This window comes from Oncorhynchus tshawytscha, linkage group LG01 (genome assembly GCF_018296145.1).
Source record: "Oncorhynchus tshawytscha isolate Ot180627B linkage group LG01, Otsh_v2.0, whole genome shotgun sequence".
NCBI lineage: Eukaryota > Metazoa > Chordata > Actinopteri > Salmoniformes > Salmonidae > Oncorhynchus > Oncorhynchus tshawytscha.
Window position 1 is genome coordinate 322,294 of NC_056429.1, and position 22,783 is coordinate 345,076.

At 46.6% G+C, this 22,783-nt stretch overlaps 1 protein-coding gene across 1 annotated transcript in view; it reads left to right on the forward strand.

Annotated features, from left to right (window-relative positions):
- The window catches only part of bnip2 (BCL2 interacting protein 2), a 54,288-nt gene that overhangs the window by 1,253 nt on the left and 30,252 nt on the right, over nucleotides 1-22,783 (forward strand). Inside the window, 3 exon segments of the mRNA XM_042296528.1 lie at nucleotides 12,178-12,273; nucleotides 13,592-13,671; nucleotides 22,370-22,564. Coding sequence (XP_042152462.1) covers nucleotides 12,178-12,273; nucleotides 13,592-13,671; nucleotides 22,370-22,564 — 371 coding nt within the window.

Genomic DNA, 22,783 nt, shown 5'->3' on the forward strand with positions numbered 1-22,783 from the left:
AACTCTAGGGGGAGAGGCGTGACCGTTTTGGGGTAATGACCGTTGGGGGAGAGGCGTGACCGTTTTGGGGTAATGACCGTTGGGGGAGAGGCGTGACCGTTTTGGGGTAATGACCGTAGGGGGAGAGGCGTGACCGTTTTGGGGTAATAACCGTAGGGGGATCAGCAGTGTTTGTTCTTATTTACTGGACATTATATATTGATGAGGACTTTTGAAGTGCTTAGCATAGCAATCCAGAGCCACTACCTGTTCCAGGTGCTGGACAAGCCGCTGGTAACCTCTCAGGAAGTGGTCCAGTGTACGCAGGAAGTGGTCCAGTGTACGCAGTAGGTGTCCTACCCATCGGGTCCTGCCATTTCTGGTGGGCACCAGTGGTGTGTGCCCAAGAGCCTGGAAGCTGTTTACCAGGTTTGCCCTGTTCAGTGGACTGGTGTGGTAGAAAGTGTAGAGCCCACTGAGGTCTTCTACTTTCTGAAAAATGACTTTGGACCGGATGGCATCAGAACAGGTTAGTTCAAGGCGGTGTACCATACAGTGGATGTCGATGATGTCGGTCCTGTCCCCCTACACCCGGCTGACCACACCATTCTTGGCTCCGGTCATCACACACTCCCTCCATGATGTCTCTGATAGTCCCACTCATCACACACTCCCTCCATGATGTCTCTGATAGTCCCACTCATCACACACTCCCTCCATGATGGCTCTGATGGTCCCACTCATCACACACTCCCTCCATGATGTCTCTGATGGCCCCACTCATCACACACTCCCTCCATGATGGCTCTGAATGGTGTTGGTTATGTGTGCTGCGTCTGTCTTCTCCACCGACTTGATGCCAACAAACTTCGACTCGATCTTGCCCCTGTGACAGAATCTGACATAAACTAACTCCTCCTCTTTCACAGAACTATCTGTGGACCCATCTGACATGATGGAGAGAAATGTGGTGTTTTTCAGATTCTGTCTGATGTTGTTTCTCTCTACCGCTGCACCATATTGCATAAACTCTTTGGCCTGCTTCTCATTTCTGTATACTTTTTTCTTCATCCAAGCTGCAAAAATCACATCAGATTCATTCAATAACAATTAAATATACAATCAGCTGGCAGTTGATTGTGCTAAATTAGCCTTAAGGATCCACACTATAAGGCTGGTAAAGTCAATTGTGTCACGGTGCTTTAAAATGTAAACAGCATCTGGAGACATATTAAAATAGAATGTTACAGAGCCATAGGAAGGCATGGAGATCCATGCCAGCATCAGTAGGCCTATCATTTTATGGTATTTATTAGGGCTGGATGATAGTAAAACGTCTATTGTTTAATATTATGCTCTGTTTATTTCGTTATTGCAAATCACACCCTTTACGGCAATATTTTTAGTCAATTGGACGACGCTTTGCGTTCTTCCACATGCCGTGTGGAAGGAAATTTGCCACACAAACAAACATGGAGGATAATGAACGTGACACAGCACGGAGACACAGCGCTCATACCTAAAAAGAGGGGCTGCTTCGGTCACATGGACGTGGTTTGGGTATGAAAAGTCTGACACGGACCAGAAAACCATCCTCTGCCAAATATGCCGCAGGCCGGTCCCGACAACAGACTCAAACACCACTAACCTCTTTTACCACCTACGCAACAATCATGTTACTCAGTACAGAAAGAGTCTACGGATGACGAGAGTCTACGGATGACGAGAGTCTACGGATGACGAGAGTCTACGGATGACGAGAGTCTACGGATGACGAGAGTCTGCGGATGACGTTGCAGGAGGCTTTTACCCGTGGCACACCGTATGGCAACGAACCACGAAGATGGAAGGAGATAACCGCTGCCGTTACAACTTACATCTGCAAAGACACGGTGGAGAAACGGGGGTTTCGTGAGTTGGTGCCAACTCTCGACCCAAGGTACCAAATGCACATTGAGATGTGACACGTATTAATGCCAAAATAACATGCCAAACAGGCAAGCCCCCCAAAATATATTTAATATATATATATTAATATATTTTAGGCCTATATATATATTTTTTTACCTATAGTTCAAGTGTTTTCTATTTACCTTTTTTAGATTTTATACATTAATATTTTATATTTTGTTAATTGCTTAATTGAAAATTTGCACAAAGGTTGTAAATAAAAGGAGAAATAACCAAATATGAGTAAATACCTTTTTATTTGTTGAGTATAATTCAAAATGTAATAAGAAATAGGCCTTTACATGTGGTCAATTTATATGAACTATTTATTCATTGAATTTACAGAGAATGTGCTGGATAGTGATATGTTGTTGTCGGGGTATGAAATTACCTATATCGGGATATTTATTGTTATCGGGATATGACCTATATCGGGATATGTATTGTTATCGGGATGTGAAATGACCTTTTTCAGGATATGAGATTTTGGTCATATCGCCCAGCCCTAGTATTTATACACTATTTTGAGGTGAACCAAAGCTTATCAAGAGCTGAGAAATAACCTCCAATACTGGACCACGTCTGCTAAATAGACTTGTAAAAACTAACTACAACAGTACTAGTCTAGCTACAAGACTAACAACATTTTCACTTACTCACACATCCACTCCAAAGTCAGAAAGTGGTCTCGCCTTCTTGCCAATGGCATGCACAGTCCTAAACCGTATCTTCGTGCTGGTCTGCTCTGACATTTCCATTAGCGCCATCACAGAGGGTGTCAAGGGGAGAGGCTCCGATTGAGCCCGGTGTCACAGACACGCAGGCAATGTGACACTTGTTGTGTTCATGGTCACGAATGTTCTCCAGCTTCATCGTTTTATTTCAGATGAAAAACAAGTTGTTTCAGCTTTTATCTTCAGCATATTGGTGACACACATAACAACTCATCACCACAGCCTCAACATCATACTGTAGCCAGCCTCTTGAAACTCCTTTATCTCCAAACCTCCATTTCTCACAAAACTTTATTTTTATGTGTGATGTGTCCTCTTCTGTCAGTGGGTTTTTGTTTCAAAGGTTTGCTTACTCCAGGTAAATGTCGCCACATAACAGCTATTTAATGAACGGTAGCGAGCAGCAGAACCGTGGCAAGTGAGCGATGTCGAGTAGCTGATGTCCCGTATGGTAAGTGCCGCGAATTGCCGCGAAGCTAGGAGCACTAGTGACAGTCTCTGGATGGCAAACCGGAGTCGTTTCCTCCGAGCCATCATGCCGGATATTTTATTACATGACTATTTTGGTACAAACATTGACCCGCCAGTGTTGGTTGGTCCTGGTCAGTCCCTGGATGGGAGTCCACATGCTGCTGGAAGTGGTGTTGGAGGACCAGCAGGAGGCACTCTTTCCTCTGGTCATTAACCTGCCAGTGTGGCGGATAGCCTTCTGAAATTGACTCACCAAACGGAAAATCTACCCTCATTTGGCGCTTGGCGGGTGTTAATTTCGGACCCTGGATGTGGAAGAATGACCATAGGGGGAGCAGCATGACTGTTGAGGGGGAATGACTGTGACTGTTGAGGGCGGAATGACCGTAGGGGGAGCAGCATGACTGTTGAGGGGGAATGACCGTAGGGGGAGCAGTGTGACCATTGTGGGGGAATGACCGTAGGGGGAGCAGTGTGACCATTGTGGGGGAATGTCCCTAAAGGGAGCAGCAGATAAAGTAAGTGACTGTTGAGGGGGTGTGGGGGGAAATGTCCATAGGGGGAGTGACAGGGGGCAGGTATCAGACGAGTGATGGCTATTAAGCTGCCTGATGGTTTGAGGGTAGAAGCTATTGGCCAGTCTTGACAGTTTTTGCCATGATGTTCCTGTACTGAACGCGTCTGAGTGATGGAAACGGGGAGAACAGGACATGGCTGGGGTCCCTGATGATCTTGGCCTTCCTGTGACATCTGGTGTTGTTGGGCAGGTAGTGTGCACCCAATTTCTTCAGCATCCTGAGACGGAAGAGTCGCTGACCTGCCTTCTTCACCACGGTGTCCGTGTGGTTAGACCATTTCAGCTTCTCTAAGATGTATATGCTGAGGAATTTGGAAGTTAATGACGCTCTCCTTGGTGGCCGCGTTGATGGGGTGAGTCCAGCCTGGTTGCTCCTAAACTCCACAATCAGCTCCTTAGTTTTGCTAACGTTGAGCGAGAGGTTGTTTACCTGGCGAAACACAGAGTGCCTAGCTCCTCCCTGTAGGCCGTCTCGTTGTTGTTGGTAATCAGATCTGCTACTGTTGTCGACAGCGAACTGTACTACTATATTCCCTGTATAGTCGTGAGTATACAGGGAATACATTAGGGGACTGAGGACGCACCCTTGTTGGGCCCCTGTTTTGAGAATCAATGTCGAGGAGGTAATGTTGCCTACCTTCACCACTTGGGGTGGTCTGTCAGGATGTCCAGGACCCAGTTGCATAGGGGGAGTTCAGACCCAGTGCTTGAGCTTTATAATGAGCTTATAGGGCACTATGGTATTACACTGCTGGCTTGCTTCAGAAGCTAAGGAGGGTTGGTCCCTGGATGTGAGACCAGATGCTGCAGGAAGTGGTGTTGAAGGGCCAAAAAAAATTATCCATTGCCCCAGGGCAGTGATTGAGGATGTTGCACTGTGTAGGGTACTGCCTTTCGGTGTCCTGACTCTGTGGTCACTAAAGATCCCATGTCACTTATCGTAAGAGTAGGGGTGTTAACCCCGGTGTCCTGACTAAATACCCAATCTGGGTATATCATGGTCACCTAATCATCCCCAGTTTACAATTGGCTCATTCATGACCCTTCCTCTCCCCTGTCACTATTCCCCAGGTTGTTGCTGTAAATGAGAACGTGTTCTCAGTCAACATATAGATTCAGGGCATAATGTACAGACAATGGTATGGTAGGATGTGAGTGCAGTGGAGGTAAACCTAGGCGTTGAGTGATGATGAGAGCGGTTTTGTCTCTGGAGGCACCAGTTAAGTCAGGTGAGGTGACCGCAGGTGTGTCTGGTGGGACAAAATATCTATTTAAGGCATCTTGAAATAAAACTGTAAGAACATGCCAAGACAGCAGTAGACATATTGACATTAGCGAGAGGCATAAAGCAATGACAGGTGTTGATTAGGAGAGCTAAGACAACTACTGGTAAATGGCGATGAATGGGCAGAGCGGGTCCGTTAGGTACATTCAAATCAAATTTATTTGTCACATACACATGGTTACACGACCTGAGTTCTAGGCTGTGGCCGACAGGTAAACTAAAGGAGGTACCGTGTTATTGAAACAGTCCAGAGGGCATCGGCTGTGTAGCCGAGTGATCATAGGGTTAAAAGAGCAGCAATAGGTGAGTCAGGATGCCGTTCGGTAGTCACTACTACGCTAGGTGAGTCAGGGTGCCGTTCCGTAATCACCACTACACTAGGCGAGCAGGGGACACAGTGTTCAGAAAAGCTAGCAGGCTGGGGCTAGTAGATGGTTCTTTGGCGACATCTAAACAGAATAGCCTGTTGAGAACACATCGGGCGATCATGTCGGCAGTCCAGTTGTGATGGACCGGCGGGGCTCCTTGTTTACAATAAAGGGTCCAGGCCAATTGGCAAAGGAGGTATTGTAGCCCTAGAATTAGCTGGTATATGGGTCTAGCTCGTGGCTAGCTGATGCTTTCTTTGGGACAGAGGCGTTATTACAAATATAATCAGCCATATAATCTGCCGATTAATCGGTATCTGTTTTTTTTGTTCCTCCAATAATCGGTGTCGGCGTTGAAAAATCATAATCTGTCGACCTCTAGTGCAGAGTATACAGCTGCCTGCTGCTCAAGATAGCTCTCCAACATGTCATAAGTGGAGTTCCATGTTGTTGTGACATGGTGTATGAGCTTGTGGGTCGGTAGCTGTAACATTTCTTGCTTGGTCTTAAGCACGTGAGCAGCTGTTGTGCTTCGGTTGAAAAAGGAAACTACCTTGCTGATCCTCCCATGGAGGCGGTCCATCTGCTTCACTGAGATTCCCCTTTGAGATGCTAAATTGATCACAAGTGGAAAGCAAGCTATCTGTGGCCCCAGTCCTCTATCACTGCATTTACTTGGTTCTTGGCTGGGATATTGCTATTGGGCCTCTCTAGCTTCCAATCTGCTTTCCTAGCGTGGCTCAAGCACTTTCACCATATTTTTAAACCCTTTGTTTTCCACAACAGAGTATGGCCTCATGTCTGCAGAGATAAACCTCCCAATAGATTTGGTGATGGCTTTAGCCCGGTCTGATTCTGCAGCAAAGGGCTTAAATGCCGCAGTGAGAAGTTGTCTCTTAGCTGAGTTGGCTCCCGTCACTAACACACCAGGGTAATGACACTTTAAATGTGTGGCCACGCTCGATGTATCTCCATGATCATACGGCTTTCTTGTGGCACAATGCCAACACACCGTAGTGATGTTGTTCACCACCCTTCTTCCATCATCATATTTGACAGGGAAGCCAAAATGCTCCATGAGACTTAAATGAAGCGGGAGGCTTTTCCAGTTCTTCAGCTCCTCCGCCAGCCATGACTGTCACGGCTCTTTTTTTCTTCTTTTGCTTTTTGCAACGTGAGCATCCAGGATTGATTTGTTTGGATTCAACATGCCCTGTTCACGTGAACAGTACACACAACTGCTTTTTAAAATGAATCAAATCAACCTTCTGGCTTTAGAGTAGAACACAGCAAGCATCTCTTGTCTATGTTTTCAATGCAACTCTTCATCGAGATTTAGGGAATTATTACTTTAAAAAGTAACAACGGCAGTAAAACTGTATTTCACACAATGATGGTTCAACTTCGCAATTGATCCGCGGTTCACATGCGTGCCAAACCGTGGGGGGGTGAACCGTACGGATCACGGATCAACTACGGTCTGTTACACCACTACTGAGTACCAATCTATATTTTCAAGCATAGTGATGGCTGCATCATGTTATGGGTATGCTTGTAATCGTTAACGACGGGGATAGCGCTGAACGAGATGGCAGCCTCACTTCGCGTTCCTAGGAAACTATGCAGTAATTTGTTTTATTTCTTACATTGTTACCCCAGGAAATCTTAAGTCTTATTACAGCTGGGAGGAACTATTGGATATAAGAGCAACGTCAACTTACCAACATTACGACCAGGAATACCCGAAGCGGATCCTCTGTTTGGTCCACCTGGGTGGATCGGATCCCAGTCGGCGACCCAAAATAATGGCGCCGCAGAAGGGGCAGACGGAGTGGTCTTCTGGTCAGGCTCCGTAGACAGGCTCACCGCTCCCGAGTATACTACTCGCCAATGTCCAGTCACTTGACAACAAGGTAGACGAAATCCGAGCAAGGGTTGTCTTCCAGAGAGACATCAGAGATTGTAACATTCTCTGTATCACGGAACCGTGGCTCACTCGGGATACGTTATCAGAGTCGGTACAGCCACCTGGCATCTTCACTCATCGCGCCGACAGAAACAAACACCTCTCTGGTAAGAAGAAGGGTGGGGGTGTATGCCTTATGATTAACGAGTCGTGGTGTGATCATAACAACATACATTAACTCAAGTCTTTTTGTTCACCTGACCTAGAATTCCTCACAATCAAATGCCGACCTCATTATCTACCAAGAGAATTCTCTTTGATCTTAATCACACCCGTGTATATCCCCCCCCCCAAGCAGACACCTCAATGGCCCTGAAAGAACTTAATTGGACTATCCTGAGGCTGCATTTATTGTAGCTGGGGATTTTAACAAAGCTAACCTGAAAACAAGGCTCCCTAAATTTTATCAGCGTATCGAATGCTCGCCTCGGGCTGGCAGCATTCTGGATCATTGCTACTCTAACTTCCGCGATGCATACAAAGGAGTTGCTTACCAAGAAGAGTCTGAATGTCCGTAAGTGTCCGAGTAAAAGTTGTGACTTAAATCTATGGCAAGACCTGAAAAATGGTTGTCTAGCAATGATCCACAACCAATTTGACTGAGCTTGAAGAATTTTGAAAATAATAATGGGCAAATATTGCGCAATCCAATCTTAGAGACTTACACAGAAAGACTCACAGCTGTAATTGCTGCCAAAGGTGTTTCTACAATGTATCGACTCAGGGGTATCAATACTTATGTAAATTAGATATTTCTGCCATTTTCAATACATTTGCAAACATAAAAAAAACATGTTTTCACTTTCTTTATGGGGTATTGTGTGTAGATGTGAGAATAAATGGTATTTAATATATTTTTTCTCAGACTGTATGAATACTTTTGATTAGCATTAGCACGGCCACACGCGCACATCCACACGCGCAGCGCACGGCCACACGCACACAGCCACACGCGCACAGCCACACGCAGAGCCAAGTACACAAACCATCTATTGAGGGTCAGTTGCGGCAGTTGGGTGGAGGATATCTTAGTTCTGTCTGTTGTAGGATGAACTGAGAACTGCTGTCATGTCTAGGATATTGAGCTACCAGTCACAGTACAGATAAATGATTGTCTTGTTACGCTTTCTGTGTCAGATTATCTCTGACTTCTTAGCTTGCTGCTGTTCACTGACTGGAACACAGAGAGGTCTTTTGAAAGGATATTCAACTGGGACGACCTGTGTCTTATCCTGCAGTCTGGAACCGTTCATAGTACTGGTGTGCTTCCTTTCTAAAACATGATGACCCGCTTTCTCTCCCTGCAGTCTGGAACAAACTGTTCTGACCTGACCCTCCCTGCAGTCTGGAACAAACTGTTCTGACCTGACTCTCCCTGCAGTCTGTAACATTAAACTGTTCTGACTGTCTCTCCCTGCATTCTGTAACATTAAACTGTTCTGACCTGTCTCTCTGCAGTCTGTAGCATTAAACGGTTCTGACCTGTCTCTCTCTCTGCAGTCTTGTAACATTAAACTGTTCTGACCTGTCTCTCTCTGCAGTCTGTAACATTAAACTGACCTGACTGTCTCTCTGCAGTCTGTAACATTAAACTGTTCTGACCTGTCTCTCTGCAGTCTGTAGCATTAAACGGTTCTGTCTCTCTGCAGTCTGGAACCGTTCATAGTACTGGTGTGCTTCCTTTCTAAAACATGATGACCCGCTTTCTCTCCCTGCAGTCTGGAACAAACTGTTCTGACCTGACTCTTCCTGCAGTCTGGAACATTAAACTGTTCTGGCCTGACTCTTCCTGCAGTCTGGAACATTAAACTGTTCTGACCTGACTCTCCCTGTGGTCTGGAACATTAAACTGTTCTGACCTGACTCTCCCTGCGGTCTGGAACATTAAACTGTTCTGACCTGACTCTCCCTGCGGTCTGGAACATTAAACTGTTCTGACCTGACTCTCCCTGCGGTCTGGAACATTAAACTGTTCTGACCTGACTCTCCCTGCGGTCTGGAACATGAAACTGTTCTGACCTGACTCTCTCTCCCTACAGTCTGGAACATTAAACTAATCAAATCAAATACACATACACATGGTTAGCAGATGTTAATGCGAGTGTAGCGAAATGCTTGTGCTTCTAGTTCCGACAATGCAGTAATAACCAACAAGTAATCTAACTAACAATTCCAAAACTACTGTCTTATACACAGTGTAAGGGGATAAAGAATATGTACATAAGGATATATGAATGAGTGATGGTACAGAGCAGCATAGGCAAGATACAGTAGCTGATATCGAGTACATTATATACATATGAGATGAGTATGTAAACAAAGTGGCATAGTTAAAGTGGCTAGTGATACATGTATTACATAAGGATGCAGTCGATGATATAGAGTACAGTATATACGTATGCATATGAGGTGAATAATGTAGGGTATGTAAACATTATATAAGGTAGCATTGTTTAAAGTGGCTAGTGATATATTTACATTTCCCATCAATTCCCATTATTAAAGTGGCTGGAGTTGAGTCAGTGTCAGTGTGTTGGCAGCAGCCACTCAATGTTAGTGGTGGCTGTTTAACAGTCTGATGGCCTTGAGATAGAAGCTGTTTTTCAGTCTCTCGGTCCCAGCTTTGATGCACCTGTACTAACCTCGCCTTCTGGATGATAGCGGGGTGAACAGGCAGTGGCTCGGTTGGTTGATGTCCTTGATGATCTTTATGGCCTTCCTGTAACATCGGGTGGTGTAGGTGTCCTGGAGGGCAGGTAGTTTGCCCCCGGTGATGCGTTGTGCAGACCTCACTACCCTCTGGAGAGCCTTACGGTTGAGGGCGGAGCAGTTGCCGTACCAGGCGGTGATACAGCCCGCCAGGATGCTCTCGATTGTGCATCTGTAGAAGTTTGTGAGTGCTTTTGGTGACAAGCCAAATTTCTTCAGCCTCCTGAGGCTGAAGAGGCGCTGCTGCGCCTTCTTCACGATGCTGTCTGTGTGAGTGGACCAATTCAGTTTGTCTGTGATGTGTGTGCCGAGGAACTTAAAACTTGCTACCCTCTCCACTACTGTTCCATCGATGTGGATAGGGGGGTGTTCCCTCTGCTGTTTCCTGAAGTCCACAATCATCTCCTTAGTTTTGTTGACGTTGAGTGTGAGGTTATTTTCCTGACACCACACTCCGAGGGCCCTCACCTCCTCCCTGTAGGCCATCTCGTCGTTGTTGGTAATCAAGCCTACCACTGTTGTGTCGTCCGCAAACTTGATGATTGAGTTGGAGGCGTGCGTGGCCACGCAGTCATGGGTGAACAGGGAGTACAGGAGAGGGCTCAGAACGCACCCTTGTGGGGCCCCAGTGTTGAGGATCAGCGGGGAGGAGATGTTGTTGCCTACCCTCACCACCTGGGGGCGGCCCGTCAGGAAGTCCCGTACCCAGTTGCACAGGGCGGGGTCGAGACCCAGGGTCTCGAGCTTGATGACGAGCTTGGAGGGTACTGTGGTGTTGAATGCCAAGCTGTAGTCGATGAACAGCATTCTCACATAGGTATTCCTCTTGTCCAGATGGGTTAGGGCAGTGTGCAGTGTGGTTGAGATTGCATCGTCTGTGGACCTATTTGGGCGGTAAGCAAATTGGAGTGGGTCTAGGGTGTCAGGTAGGGTGGAGGTGATATGGTCCTTGACTAGTCTCTCAAAGCACTTCATGATGACGGATGTGAGTGCTACGGGGCGGTAGTCGTTTAGCTCAGTTACCTTAGCTTTCTTGGGAACAGGAACAATGGTGCCCCTCTTGAAGCATGTGGGAACAGCAGACTGGTATAGGGATTGATTGAATATGTCCGTAAACACACCGGCCAGCTGGTCTGCGCATGCTCTGAGGGCGCGGCTGGGGATGCCGTCTGGGCCTGCAGCCTTGCGAGGGTTAACACGTTTAAATGTCTTACTCACCTCGGCTGCAGTGAAGGAGAGTCCGCATGTTTTCGTTGCAGGCCGTGTCAGTGGCACTGTATTGTCCTCAAAGCGGGCAAAAAGTTATTTAGTCTGCCTGGGAGCAAGACATCCTGGTCCGTGACTGGGCTGGATTTCTTCCTGTAGTCCGTGATTGACTGTAGACCCTGCCACATGCCTCTTGTGTCTGAGCTGTTGAATTGAGATTCTACTTTGTCTCTGTACTGACGCTTAGCTTGTTTAATAGCCTTGCGGAGGGAATAGCTGCACTGTTTGTATTCAGTCATGTTACCAGACACCTTGCCCTGATTAAAAGCAGTGGTTCGCGCTTTCAGTTTCACACGAATGCTGCCATCAATCCACGGTTTCTGGTTAGGGAATGTTTTAATCGTTGCTATGGGAACGACATCTTCAACGCACGTTCTAATGAACTCGCACACCGAATCAGCGTATTCGTCAATGTTGTTATCTGACGCAATACGAAACATCTCCCAGTCCACGTGATGGAAGCAGTCTTGGAGTGTGGAGTCAGCTTGGTCGGACCAGCGTTGGACAGACCTCAGCGTGGGAGCCTCTTGTTTTAGTTTCTGTCTGTAGGCAGGGATCAACAAAATGGAGTCGTGGTCAGCTTTTCCGAAAGGGGGGCGGGGCAGGGCCTTATATGCGTCGCGGAAGTTAGAGTAACAATGATCCAAGGTCTTTCCACCCCTGGTTGCGCAATCGATATGCTGATAAAATTTAGGGAGTCTTGTTTTCAGATTAGCCTTGTTAAAATCCCCAGCAACAATGAATGCAGCCTCCGGATAAATTGTTCTGACCTGACTGTCTCTCTGCGGTCTGGAACATTAAATTGTTCTGACCTGACTGTCTCTCTGCGGTCTGTAGTATTAAACTGTTCTGACCTGTCTCTCTCTCTGCAGTCTGGAGCGCCAGGAGTCTGTTGCGACCACCGAGGCTCGTCTCCGCATGGAGGGGGTGGAACTTAAAGAGGAGTGGCAGGACGAGGACTTCCCCAGGTAACACGCGTCTTCCGACAACCAGGCATACCTAACAACCTGACTTTAGCTGTGGTAATTAAAGGCATCTCAGTCAATACTCATAAACCCTCTGATCTCTAGGCAGTATTCTCTTTTCTGGATAGTAGTCTTGCACACTACATGACCAAAAGTATGTGGACACCTGCTTGTCCAACATATCGTTCCAAAATCATGGCCATTAATATGGAGTTGGTCCCTTCTTTGTTGCTATAACAGCCTCTACTCTTCTGGGAAGGCTTTCCACTAGATGTTGGAACATTGCTGCTATAACAGCCTCCACTCTTCTGGGAAGGCTTTCCACTAGATGTTGGAACATTGCTGCTATAACAGCCTCTACTCTTCTGGGAAGGCTTTCCACTAGATGTTGTAACATTGCTGCTATAACAGCCTCCACTCTTCTGGGAAGGCTTTCCACTAGATGTAGGAACATTGCTGCTATAACAGCCTCCACTCTTCTGGGAAGGCTTTCTACTAGATGTTGGAACATTGCTGCTATAACAGCCTCTACTCTTCTGGGAAGGCTTTCCACTAGATGTTGGAACATTGCTGCATGTGGACTTGCTTCCATTCAGCCACCAGAGCATTAGTGAGGCACTGATGTTGGGATGATTAGGACTAGCTCGCAGTCAGTGTTCCAATTCATCCCAAAGGTGTTTGATGGGGTTGAGGTCAGGGCTCTGTGCAGGTCAGTTAAGTTCTTCCACACCGATCTCAACAAACCATTTATGTATTGACCTCGCTTTGTGCACGGTGGCATTGTCATGCTGAAATATGAAAGGGCCTTCCACTAAGTTGGAAGCACAAAATTGTCTAGAAGGTCATCATTGTATGCTGTAGCGTTAAGATTTCCCTTCACTGGAACTAAAGGGTGACAAAACGTTATTGTACTGACGTTGCTTCCAGAGGCAGTTTGGAACACTGAAGTGAGTGTTGCAACTGAGGACGGAGGGTTTTTACACGCTACACGCTTCAGCACTCGGCAGTCCCATTCTCTGAGCTTGTGAGGCCTACTACTTTGCGGCTGAGCCGTTGTTGCTGCTAGAGTTTCCACAATAACAACACAGTTGACCAGGGTATACATTTGAAAAGTCGCGAGCTCTTCAGTAAGGCCATTATACTCCCAATGTTAGACAAATCCACTAATTTGAAGGGGTGTCCACATACTTGTAGTGTTAATGTTATCATAATGCTTTCAACACTGAACGAGCAGTTAGTTAGTAGTGGTAATAGCAGCTATATCCTCTACTGTTGTTGTGTGAGGAGCAAGGGTTATATATGACCTGTTGTGTGTCTGTAGGCCCCTACCTGAGGAGGAAGAGGAGGACATTCAGCTGGGTGAAGATCTCTTCACTGGACCCTCTGGAGAAGGACAGTCTGGTAAGAAAGCCATTCAGTATCTCTGCTCATCAGTATCTGCCAAACCTCAGATGTTGCATGTTGTTCATGTCATCATTTGGCTGTGCTGCCGCATCTCTAGGTTATGGACTGCCACATCTCTAGGTTATGGACTGCCACATCTCTAGGTTATGGACTGCCACATCTCTAGGTTATGGACTGCCACATCTCTAGGTTATGGACTGCCACATCTCTAGGTTATGGACTGCCACATCTCTAGGTTATGGACTGCCACATCTCTAGGTTATGGACTGCCACATCTCTAGGTTATGGACTGCCACATCTCTAGGTTATGGACTGCCACATCTCTAGGTTATGGACTGCCACATCTCTAGGTTATGGACTGCCACATTTCTAGGTTATGGACTGCCACATCTCTAGGTTATGGACTGCCACATCTCTAGGTTATGGACTGCCACATCTCTAGGTTATGGACTGCCACATCTCTAGGTTATGGACTGCCACATCTCTAGGTTATGGACTGCCACATCTCTAGGTTATGGACTGCCGCATCTCTAGGTTATGGACTGCCGCATCTCTAGGTTATGGACTGCCGCATCTCTAGGTTATGGACTGCCGCATCTCTAGGTTATGGACTGCCGCATTTCTAGGTTATGGACTGCCACATCTCAAGGTTATGGGCTGTATCTCTGCTGTATCCCAGCCTCTTCAAGCTAATGTATGTGATGTCAGGCCTATATCAAACTGCTCTCTCTTCATCTCCAGCTCTGCAGGCTATGTAATGTGTATATATTTTCTACAGGCTATGTAATGTGTGTATGTTTTTGTTTATATATGTATCAAATCAAATCAAATCAAATTTTATTTGTCACATACACATGGTTAGCAGATGTTAATGCGAGTGTAGCGAAATGCTTGTGCTTCTAGTTCCGACAATGCAGTAATAACGAGCAAGTAATCTAACTAACAATTCCAAAAAAAAAACTACTGTCATACACAGTGTAAGGGGATAAAGAATATGTACATAAGGATATATGAATGAGTGATGGTACAGAGCAGCATACGCAAGATACAGTAGATGATATCGAGTACAGTATATACATATGAGATAAGTATGTAAACCAAGTGGCATAGTTAAAGTGGCTAGTGATACATGTATTACATAAGGATGCAGTCGATGATATAGAGTACAGTATCAACGTATGCATATGAGATGAACAATGTAGGGTAAGTAACATTATATATGGTAGCATTGTTTAAAGTGGCTAGTGATATATTTACATCATTTCCCATCAATTCCCATGATTAAAGTGGCTGGGGTAGAGTCAGTGTCATTGACAGTGTGTTGGCAGTAGCCACTCAATGTTAGTGGTGGCTGTTTAACAGTCTGATGGCCTTGAGATAGAAGCTGTTTTTCAGTCTCTCGGTCCCAGCTTTGATGCACCTGTACTGACCTCGCCTTCTGGATGGCAGCGGGGTGAACAGGCAGTGGCTCGGGTGGTTGATGTCCTTGATGATCTTTATGGCCTTCCTGTAGCATCGGGTGGTGTAGGTGTCCTGGAGGGCAGGTAGTTTGCCCCCGGTGATGCGTTGTGCAGACCTCACTACCCTCTGGAGAGCCTTACGGTTGAGGGCGGTGCAGTTGCCATACCAGGCGGTGATACAGCCCGCCAGGATGCTCTCGATTGTGCATCTGTAGAAGTTTGTGAGTGCTTTTGGTGACAAGCCGAATTTCTTCAGCCTCCTGAGGTTGAAGAGGCGCTGCTGCGCCTTCCTCACGATGCTGTCTGTGTGAGTGGACCAATTCAGTTTGTCTGTGATGTGTATGCCGAGGAACTTAAAACTTGCTACCCTCTCCACTACTGTTCCATCGATGTGGATGGGGGTGTTCCCTCTGCTGTTTCCTGAAGTCCACAATCATCTCCTTAGTTTTGTTGACGTTGAGTGTGAGGTTATTTTCCTGACACCACACTCCGAGGGCCCTCACCTCCTCCCTGTAGGCCGTCTCGTCGTTGTTGGTAATCAAGCCTACCACTGTTGTGTCGTCCGCAAACTTGATGATTGAGTTGGAGGCGTGCATGGCCACGCAGTCGTGGGTGAACAGGGAGTACAGGAGAGGGCTCAGAACGCACCCTTGTGGGGCCCCAGTGTTGAGGATCAGCGGGGAGGAGATGTTGTTGCCTACCCTCACCACCTGGGGGCGGCCCGTCAGGAAGTCCAGTACCCAGTTGCACAGGGCGGGGTCGAGACCCAGGGTCTCGAGCTTGATGACGAGCTTGGAGGGTACTATGGTGTTGAATGCCGAGCTGTAGTCGATGAACAGCATTCTCACATAGGTATTCCTCTTGTCCAGATGGGTTAGGGCAGTGTGCAGTGTGGTTGAGATTGCATCGTCTGTGGACCTATTTGGGCGGTAAGCAAATTGGAGTGGGTCAAGGGTGTCAGGTAGGGTGGAGGTGATATGGTCCTTGACTAGTCTCTCAAAGCACTTCATGATGACGGATGTGAGTGCTACAGGGCGGTAGTCGTTTAGCTCAGTTACCTTAGCTTTCTTGGGAACAGGAACAATGGTGGCCAGCCCTTCAAATTAAACTCGCCTGTCCTTGATTGCAACACTCACTACCGAGTTCCAAACTTCCTGTGGAAGCAACATCAGCACAAGAACTGTTCGTCCGGAGAGCAGTGGTTTCCAAACTTTTTATAGTCCCGTACCCCTTCAAACATTCAACCTCCAGCTGCGTACTCCCTCTAGCACCAGGGTCAGCTGTACCCCCTCTAGCACCAGGGTCAGCTGTACCCCCTCTAGCACCAGGGTCAGCTGTACCCCCTCTAGCACCAGGGTCAGCTGTACCCCCAGGGTCAGCTGTACCCCCTCTAGCACCAGGGTCAGCTGTACCCCCCTCTAGCACCAGGGTCAGCTGTACCCCCTCTAGCACCAGGGTCAGCTGTACCCCCTCTAGCACCAGGGTCAGCTGTACCCCTCTAGCACCAGGGTCAGCTGTACCAGGGTCAGCCCCCTCTAGCACCAGGGTCAGCTGTACCCCTCTAGCACCAGGGTCAGCTGTACCCCCTCTAGCACCAGGGTCAGCTGTACCCCCTCTAGCACCAGGGTCAGCTGTACCCCCTCTAGCACCAGGGTCAGCTGTACCCCCTCTAGCACCAGGGTCAGCTGTACCCCCTCTAGCACCAGGGTCAGCTGTACCCCCTCTAGCACCAGGGTCAGCTGTACCCCCTCTAGCACCAGGGTCAGCTGTACCCCTCTAGCACCAGGGTCAGCTGTACCCCCTCTAGCACCAGGGTCAGCACACTCTCAAATGTTGTTTTTTGCCGACATTGTAAGCCTGCCACACACACTCTATACAATACATTTATTAAACATAAGAATGAGCAAGTTTTTGTCACAACCCGGCTCGTGGGAAGTGACAAAGAGCTCTTATAGGACCATTTCACAAATAATAATATAATCAATAATTTAGCTTTTTATTTAACCATCTTACATATAAAACCCTATTTGTTCAGAGAAAATTGTGAATAACTCACCACAGGTTAATGAGAAGTGTGTGCTTGAAAGGATGCACATAACTCTACAATGTTGGGTTGTATTGGAGAGAGTCTGTCTTAAATCATTTTCCACACACAGTCTGTGCCTGTATTTAGTTTTCATGCTAGTGAGGGCCGAGAATCCACTCTCGCATAGGTACGTGGTTGCAAAGGGCATCAGTGTTTTAGCAGCACGATCTGCCAAGGCAGGATACTCTGAGCGCAGCCTAATCCAGAAATCTGGCAGTGGCTTCTGATTTAAATTCAATTTTCACAGAACCACTTGTTTTCAATTTTGATGAGGCTCTCTTGTTCAGATATCGGTAAGTGTACTGGAGGCAGGGCAGGGAAGGGATAACGAATCCAGTTGTTGTGTCATCCGTTTTGGGAAGTACCTGCGTAATTGTGCACCCAACTCGCTCAGGTGCTTCGCTGTATCACATTTGACATGTCTGTAAGCTTGAGTTCATTTGCACACAAAAACCATACACTGTTGGAAAGACCTGTGTGTTGTCCTTGTTAATGCAGACAACGAGCTCCAGCTTCTAAATCATAGCCTCAATTTTGTCCTACACATTGAATATAGTTGAGGAGAGTCCCTGTAATCCTAGATTCGGATCATTCAGGCAAGAGAAAACATCACCCAGATAGGCCAGTCCTGTGAGAAACTCGTCATCATCAAGTGCTCAGACAAGTGAAAATGATGGTCAGTAAAGAGAACTTTGAGCTCGTCTCTCAATTCCAAAATACGTGTCAATACTTTGCCCCTTGATAACCAGCGCACTTCTGTATGTTGTAAAAGTGTTACATGGTCGCTGCCCATATCAGTGCATAATGCAGAAAATATACGAGAGTTCAGGGGCCTTGCTTTAACAAAGTGAACCATTTTCATTGTAGTATCCAAAACGTCTTTCAAGCTGTCAGGCATTCCCTTGGCAGCAAGAGCCTCTCGGTGGATGCTGCAGTGTACCCAAGTGGCGTTGTGAGCAACTGCTTGCACACATGTTACCACTCCACTATGTCTCCCTGTCATGGCTTTTGCCCCATCAGTACAGATACCAACACATCTTGACCACCAATGTCCATTTGATATCACAAAGCTGTAAAAAAAAATATCCTCTCCTGTTGTTGTGGTTTGCAGAAGAGGATGTCTTCCTTTTAACTGACCCCCCATAAACATAACGGACATATACCAGGAGCTGTGCCAGGCCTGCCAATTCACTGGCTTGTATGCGAAGCATTAATTGTTTCAAAACATCTCCTGCCATGTCACTGATGCGTTGTGGAACAGTGTTTGTCTGTATAGTTTTTTGGACCTTTTCCCCTGCCATATTCTCGGCAGCAGGAAGAATTGAGTCCTCCACAATAGTATGGGGATTGCGTGTCCTAGCCACTCGATAGCTCACCATATAAAACGCTTCTAGCCTTCACGATGCTGTCTGTGTGAGTGAACAAACTGAATTGGTCCACTCACACAGACAGCATCGTGAAGAAGGCGCAGCAGCGCCTCTTCAACCTCAGGAGGCTGAAGAAATTCGGCTTGTCACCAAAAGCACTCACAAACTTCTACAGATGCACAATCGAGAGCATCCTGGCGGGCTGTATCACCGCCTGGTACGGCAACTGCTCCGCCCTCAACCGTAAGGCTCTCCAGAGGGTAGTGAGGTCTGCACAACGCATCACCGGGGGCAAACTACCTGCCCTCCAGGACACCTACACCACCCGATGTTACAGGAAGGCCATAAAGATCATCAAGGACATCAACCACCCGAGCCACTGCCTGTTCACCCCGCTATCATCCAGAAGGCGAGGTCAGTACAGGTGCATCAAAGCTGGGACCGAGAGACTGAAAAACAGCTTCTATCTCAAGGCCATCAGACTGTTAAACAGCCACCACTAACATTGAGTGGCTGCTGCCAACACACTGACACTGACACTGACTCAACTCCAGCCACTTTAATAATGGGAATTGATGGGAAATGATGTAAATATATCACTAGCCACTTTAAACAATGCTACCTTATATAATGTTTACATACCCTACATTATTCATCTCATATGCATACGTATATACTGTACTCTATATCATCGACTGCATCCTTATGTAATACATGTATCACTAGCCACTTTAACTATGCCACTTGGTTTACATACTCATCTCATATATATACTGTACTCGATATCAGCTACTGTATCTTGCCTATGCTGCTCTGTACCATCACTCATTCATATATCCTTATGTACATATTCTTTATCCCCTTACACTGTGTATAAGACAGTAGTTTTGGAATTGTTAGTTAGATTACTTGTTGGTTATTACTGCATTGTCGGAACTAGAAGCACAAGCATTTCGCTACACTCGCATTACCATCTGCTAACCATGTGTATGTGACAAATAAAATTTGATTTGATTTGATTTAGCCCCTTCTTACTAATGATATCTGTTGCTTTTATACATGTCTTACTACTCGAAAGTCATCTTAATTATTGCTCAAAAAACTCCTGTGGTTTATTTTTCGAATTGCCATGTGTTTTTAAATGTCTGCTCAAGAGTTGTGAGAGTACTTTTGCACATATAAAACGCTCTGGCTGAGGAAAGGCACTACTCCCAATCTAAGTGAACCCCAAATCAATGTAGTTCTCATCATATTTGTGCCTCTTCGATGGTCCAATGTCCCTGTCTGTTGTTTGGGGCTTTCCTGGGTAAGGGGGAAGTAGCTCTTCGGCTGCATCAGATTCACAACTGTCAGTGTCCATGCTAGCTGGGCTACAACAAATGTAGATTTACTGATGCTAGCATTGGATGTGCTCGTGGAAGCAGAACAACTTGTCATCGATAGGTGCAGGTGTCGTACTGCTGGTAGTAGCAGTAGTACCAGTAGAGCTGGTATGTGTCTCGATGGACGCGGGCCTTACTTATTTTTAACCATTTATCAATTTTAGAGCAAATGGAATGAGCAGCAGCTACGTTTGGCTACATGCAGGCCGTTAGTGGAATTCCTGCGAGAGAGTAATGGTTAATGTGATTGGATGTTAATTATTTGACTAGGCTTCCTGTATTTGGCATTGTGTTGTTATTTCACTGAACACTAGATGGTTTCATTGTATTTTTGGCAGTGAAACGAGGCTACTCAGGCGAGGGGAAAAAAACTCACCCAGATATATATCCCCGCTGGAAAATATAAATGGACTGTTTGTAAATGTGAAGAAATATTTTTGTTGAGATTGGTGTGTAATAACTTGACTGGCCTGCACAGAGCCCTGACCTCAACCCCATCGAACACCTTTGGAATAAATTGGAAAGCTGACTGCGAGGCAGGCCCAACAACTCAGTGCCCAACCTGACTAACGCTCTTGTGGCTGAATGGAAGCAAGTTCCCGCAGCAATGTTCCAACATCTAGTGGAAAGCCTTCCCAGGAGGGTGGAGGCTGTTATAGCAGCAAAAGGGGCACCAACTCCATATTGATGCCCATGATTTTGGAATGAGATGTTTGACCAGCAGGTGTCCACATACTTATGGTCATGTATTGTATATTTTTATCTCCAGCTACTGCAAGCTATGTAATCAAATAATACATTGAATCAAATGTTAGGTGTCGACCTTTACGTGAAATGCTACTTTTGAGCCCGTTCACAACAATGCAGAGTTAAAAAGTAAGACCAATATTAACTAAATTTAAACAGGAAATAAACTCAGCAAAAAAAGAAATGTCCTCTCACTGTAAGGCGTATGTTTTCAGCAAACTTAACATGTGTAAATATTTACATGAACATAGCAAGATTCAACAACTGAGACATAAACTGAACAAGTTCCACAGACATGTTACTAACAGAAATGGAATGAGGTGTCCCTGAACAAAGGGGGGGGGGGCAAAATCAAAAGTACCAGTCAGTATCTGGTGTGGCCACCAGCTGCATTAAGTACTGCAGTGCATCTCCTCATGGACTGCACCAGATTTGCCAGTTCTTGCTGTGAGATGTTACCCCACTCTTCTACCAAGGCACTTGAAAGTTCCAGACATTTCTGGCGGAAATGGCCCTAGCCCTCACCCTCCGATCCAACAGGTGTCAGATGTGCTCAATGGGATTGAGATCCGGGCTCTTCGCTGGCCATGCCAGAAGACTGACATTCCCACCTTGCAGGAAATCATACACAGAACGAGCTGTATGGCTGGTAGCATTGTCAAGCTGGAGGGTGATGTCAGTATGAGCCTGCAGGAAGTGTACCACATGAGGGAGGAGGATGTCTTCCCTGTAACGCACAGCGTTGAGATTGCCTGCAATGACAACAAGCGCAGTCCGATGATGCTTTGACACACCACCCCAGACCATGACGGACCCTCCACCTCCAAATCGATCCCGCTCCGGAGTACAGGCCTCGGTGTAACGCTCATTCCTTTGACGATAAACGCGAATCTGACCATCAACCCTGGTGAGACAAAACCGCGACTCGTCAGTGACGGTGGGTTTGTGCCCATAGGTGACGTTGTTGCCGGTGATGTCTGGTGAGGACCTGCCTTACAACAGGCGTACAACCCCTCAATCCAGCTTCTCCCAGCCTATTGCGGACAGTCGGAGCACTGATGGAGGGATTGTGCGTTCTTGGTGTAACTCAGGCAGGTGTTGTTGCCATCCTGTACCTGTCCCGCAGGTGTGATGTTCGGATGTACTGATCCTGTGCAGGTGTTGTTACATGTGGTCTGCCGTGGCAAGGACGATCTGCTGTCCGTCCTGTCTCCCTGTAGCGCTGTCTTAGGCGTCTCACAGTATGGACATTGCAGTTTATTGCTCTGGCCACATCTGCAGTCCTCATGCCTCCTTGCAGCATGCCTAAGGCATGTTCACGCAGAAGAGCAGGGATCCTGGGCATCTTTTTTTGTGTGTGTCAATAGAAAGGCCGTCTGTAAGCTGTTATTGTCTTAACGACCGTTCCACAGGTGCATGTTTATTAATTGTTTATGGTTAATTGAACAAGCATGGGAAACAGTGTTAAACCCTTTACAATGAAGATTTGTGAATTATTTGAAAGACAGGGTCCTGAAAAGGGGACGTTTCTTTTTTTGCTGAGTTTATTTTCCCCAGCTTCTGCAGGCTATGTAATGTGTATATATTTTCTCTAGCTTCTGAGGGGTAAAGTATCTTGGCTAGCCTATATCTAACTTCTCTCTCCCCTCCCAGCTTCTGCAGGGGGCTATTCTGCTCTGAGTGGTGGTAAGAAGACTAAGAAGAAGCTGGCTGCCCCAGACATCAGCCTGACTCTGGATCGGAGTGAAGGATCTCTGCTGTCTGATGAGCTGGAGGAGGAGAGTACAGAGCTAGACCTGGATGATATAGACACACCATCTGACAACAGCAATGAGTTTGAATGGGAAGGTATGGACCTGTAACATGATGTACTTGTATAACATTAGGTTCTTGTAAAATAATGTGAATGCTCCAGTATGGTACCACCCAACCCTGGCCTTTTTGTGTAGGGGTGATCTGAACGTTCTGACTTCCCAACAGCAGTCAAGCACCCAAGCTAATTGGCTAGATAGCTAGACTCAAATGAGAGAACACCCCACTCTGACCATTTTTACCTGCCCTAGCAGA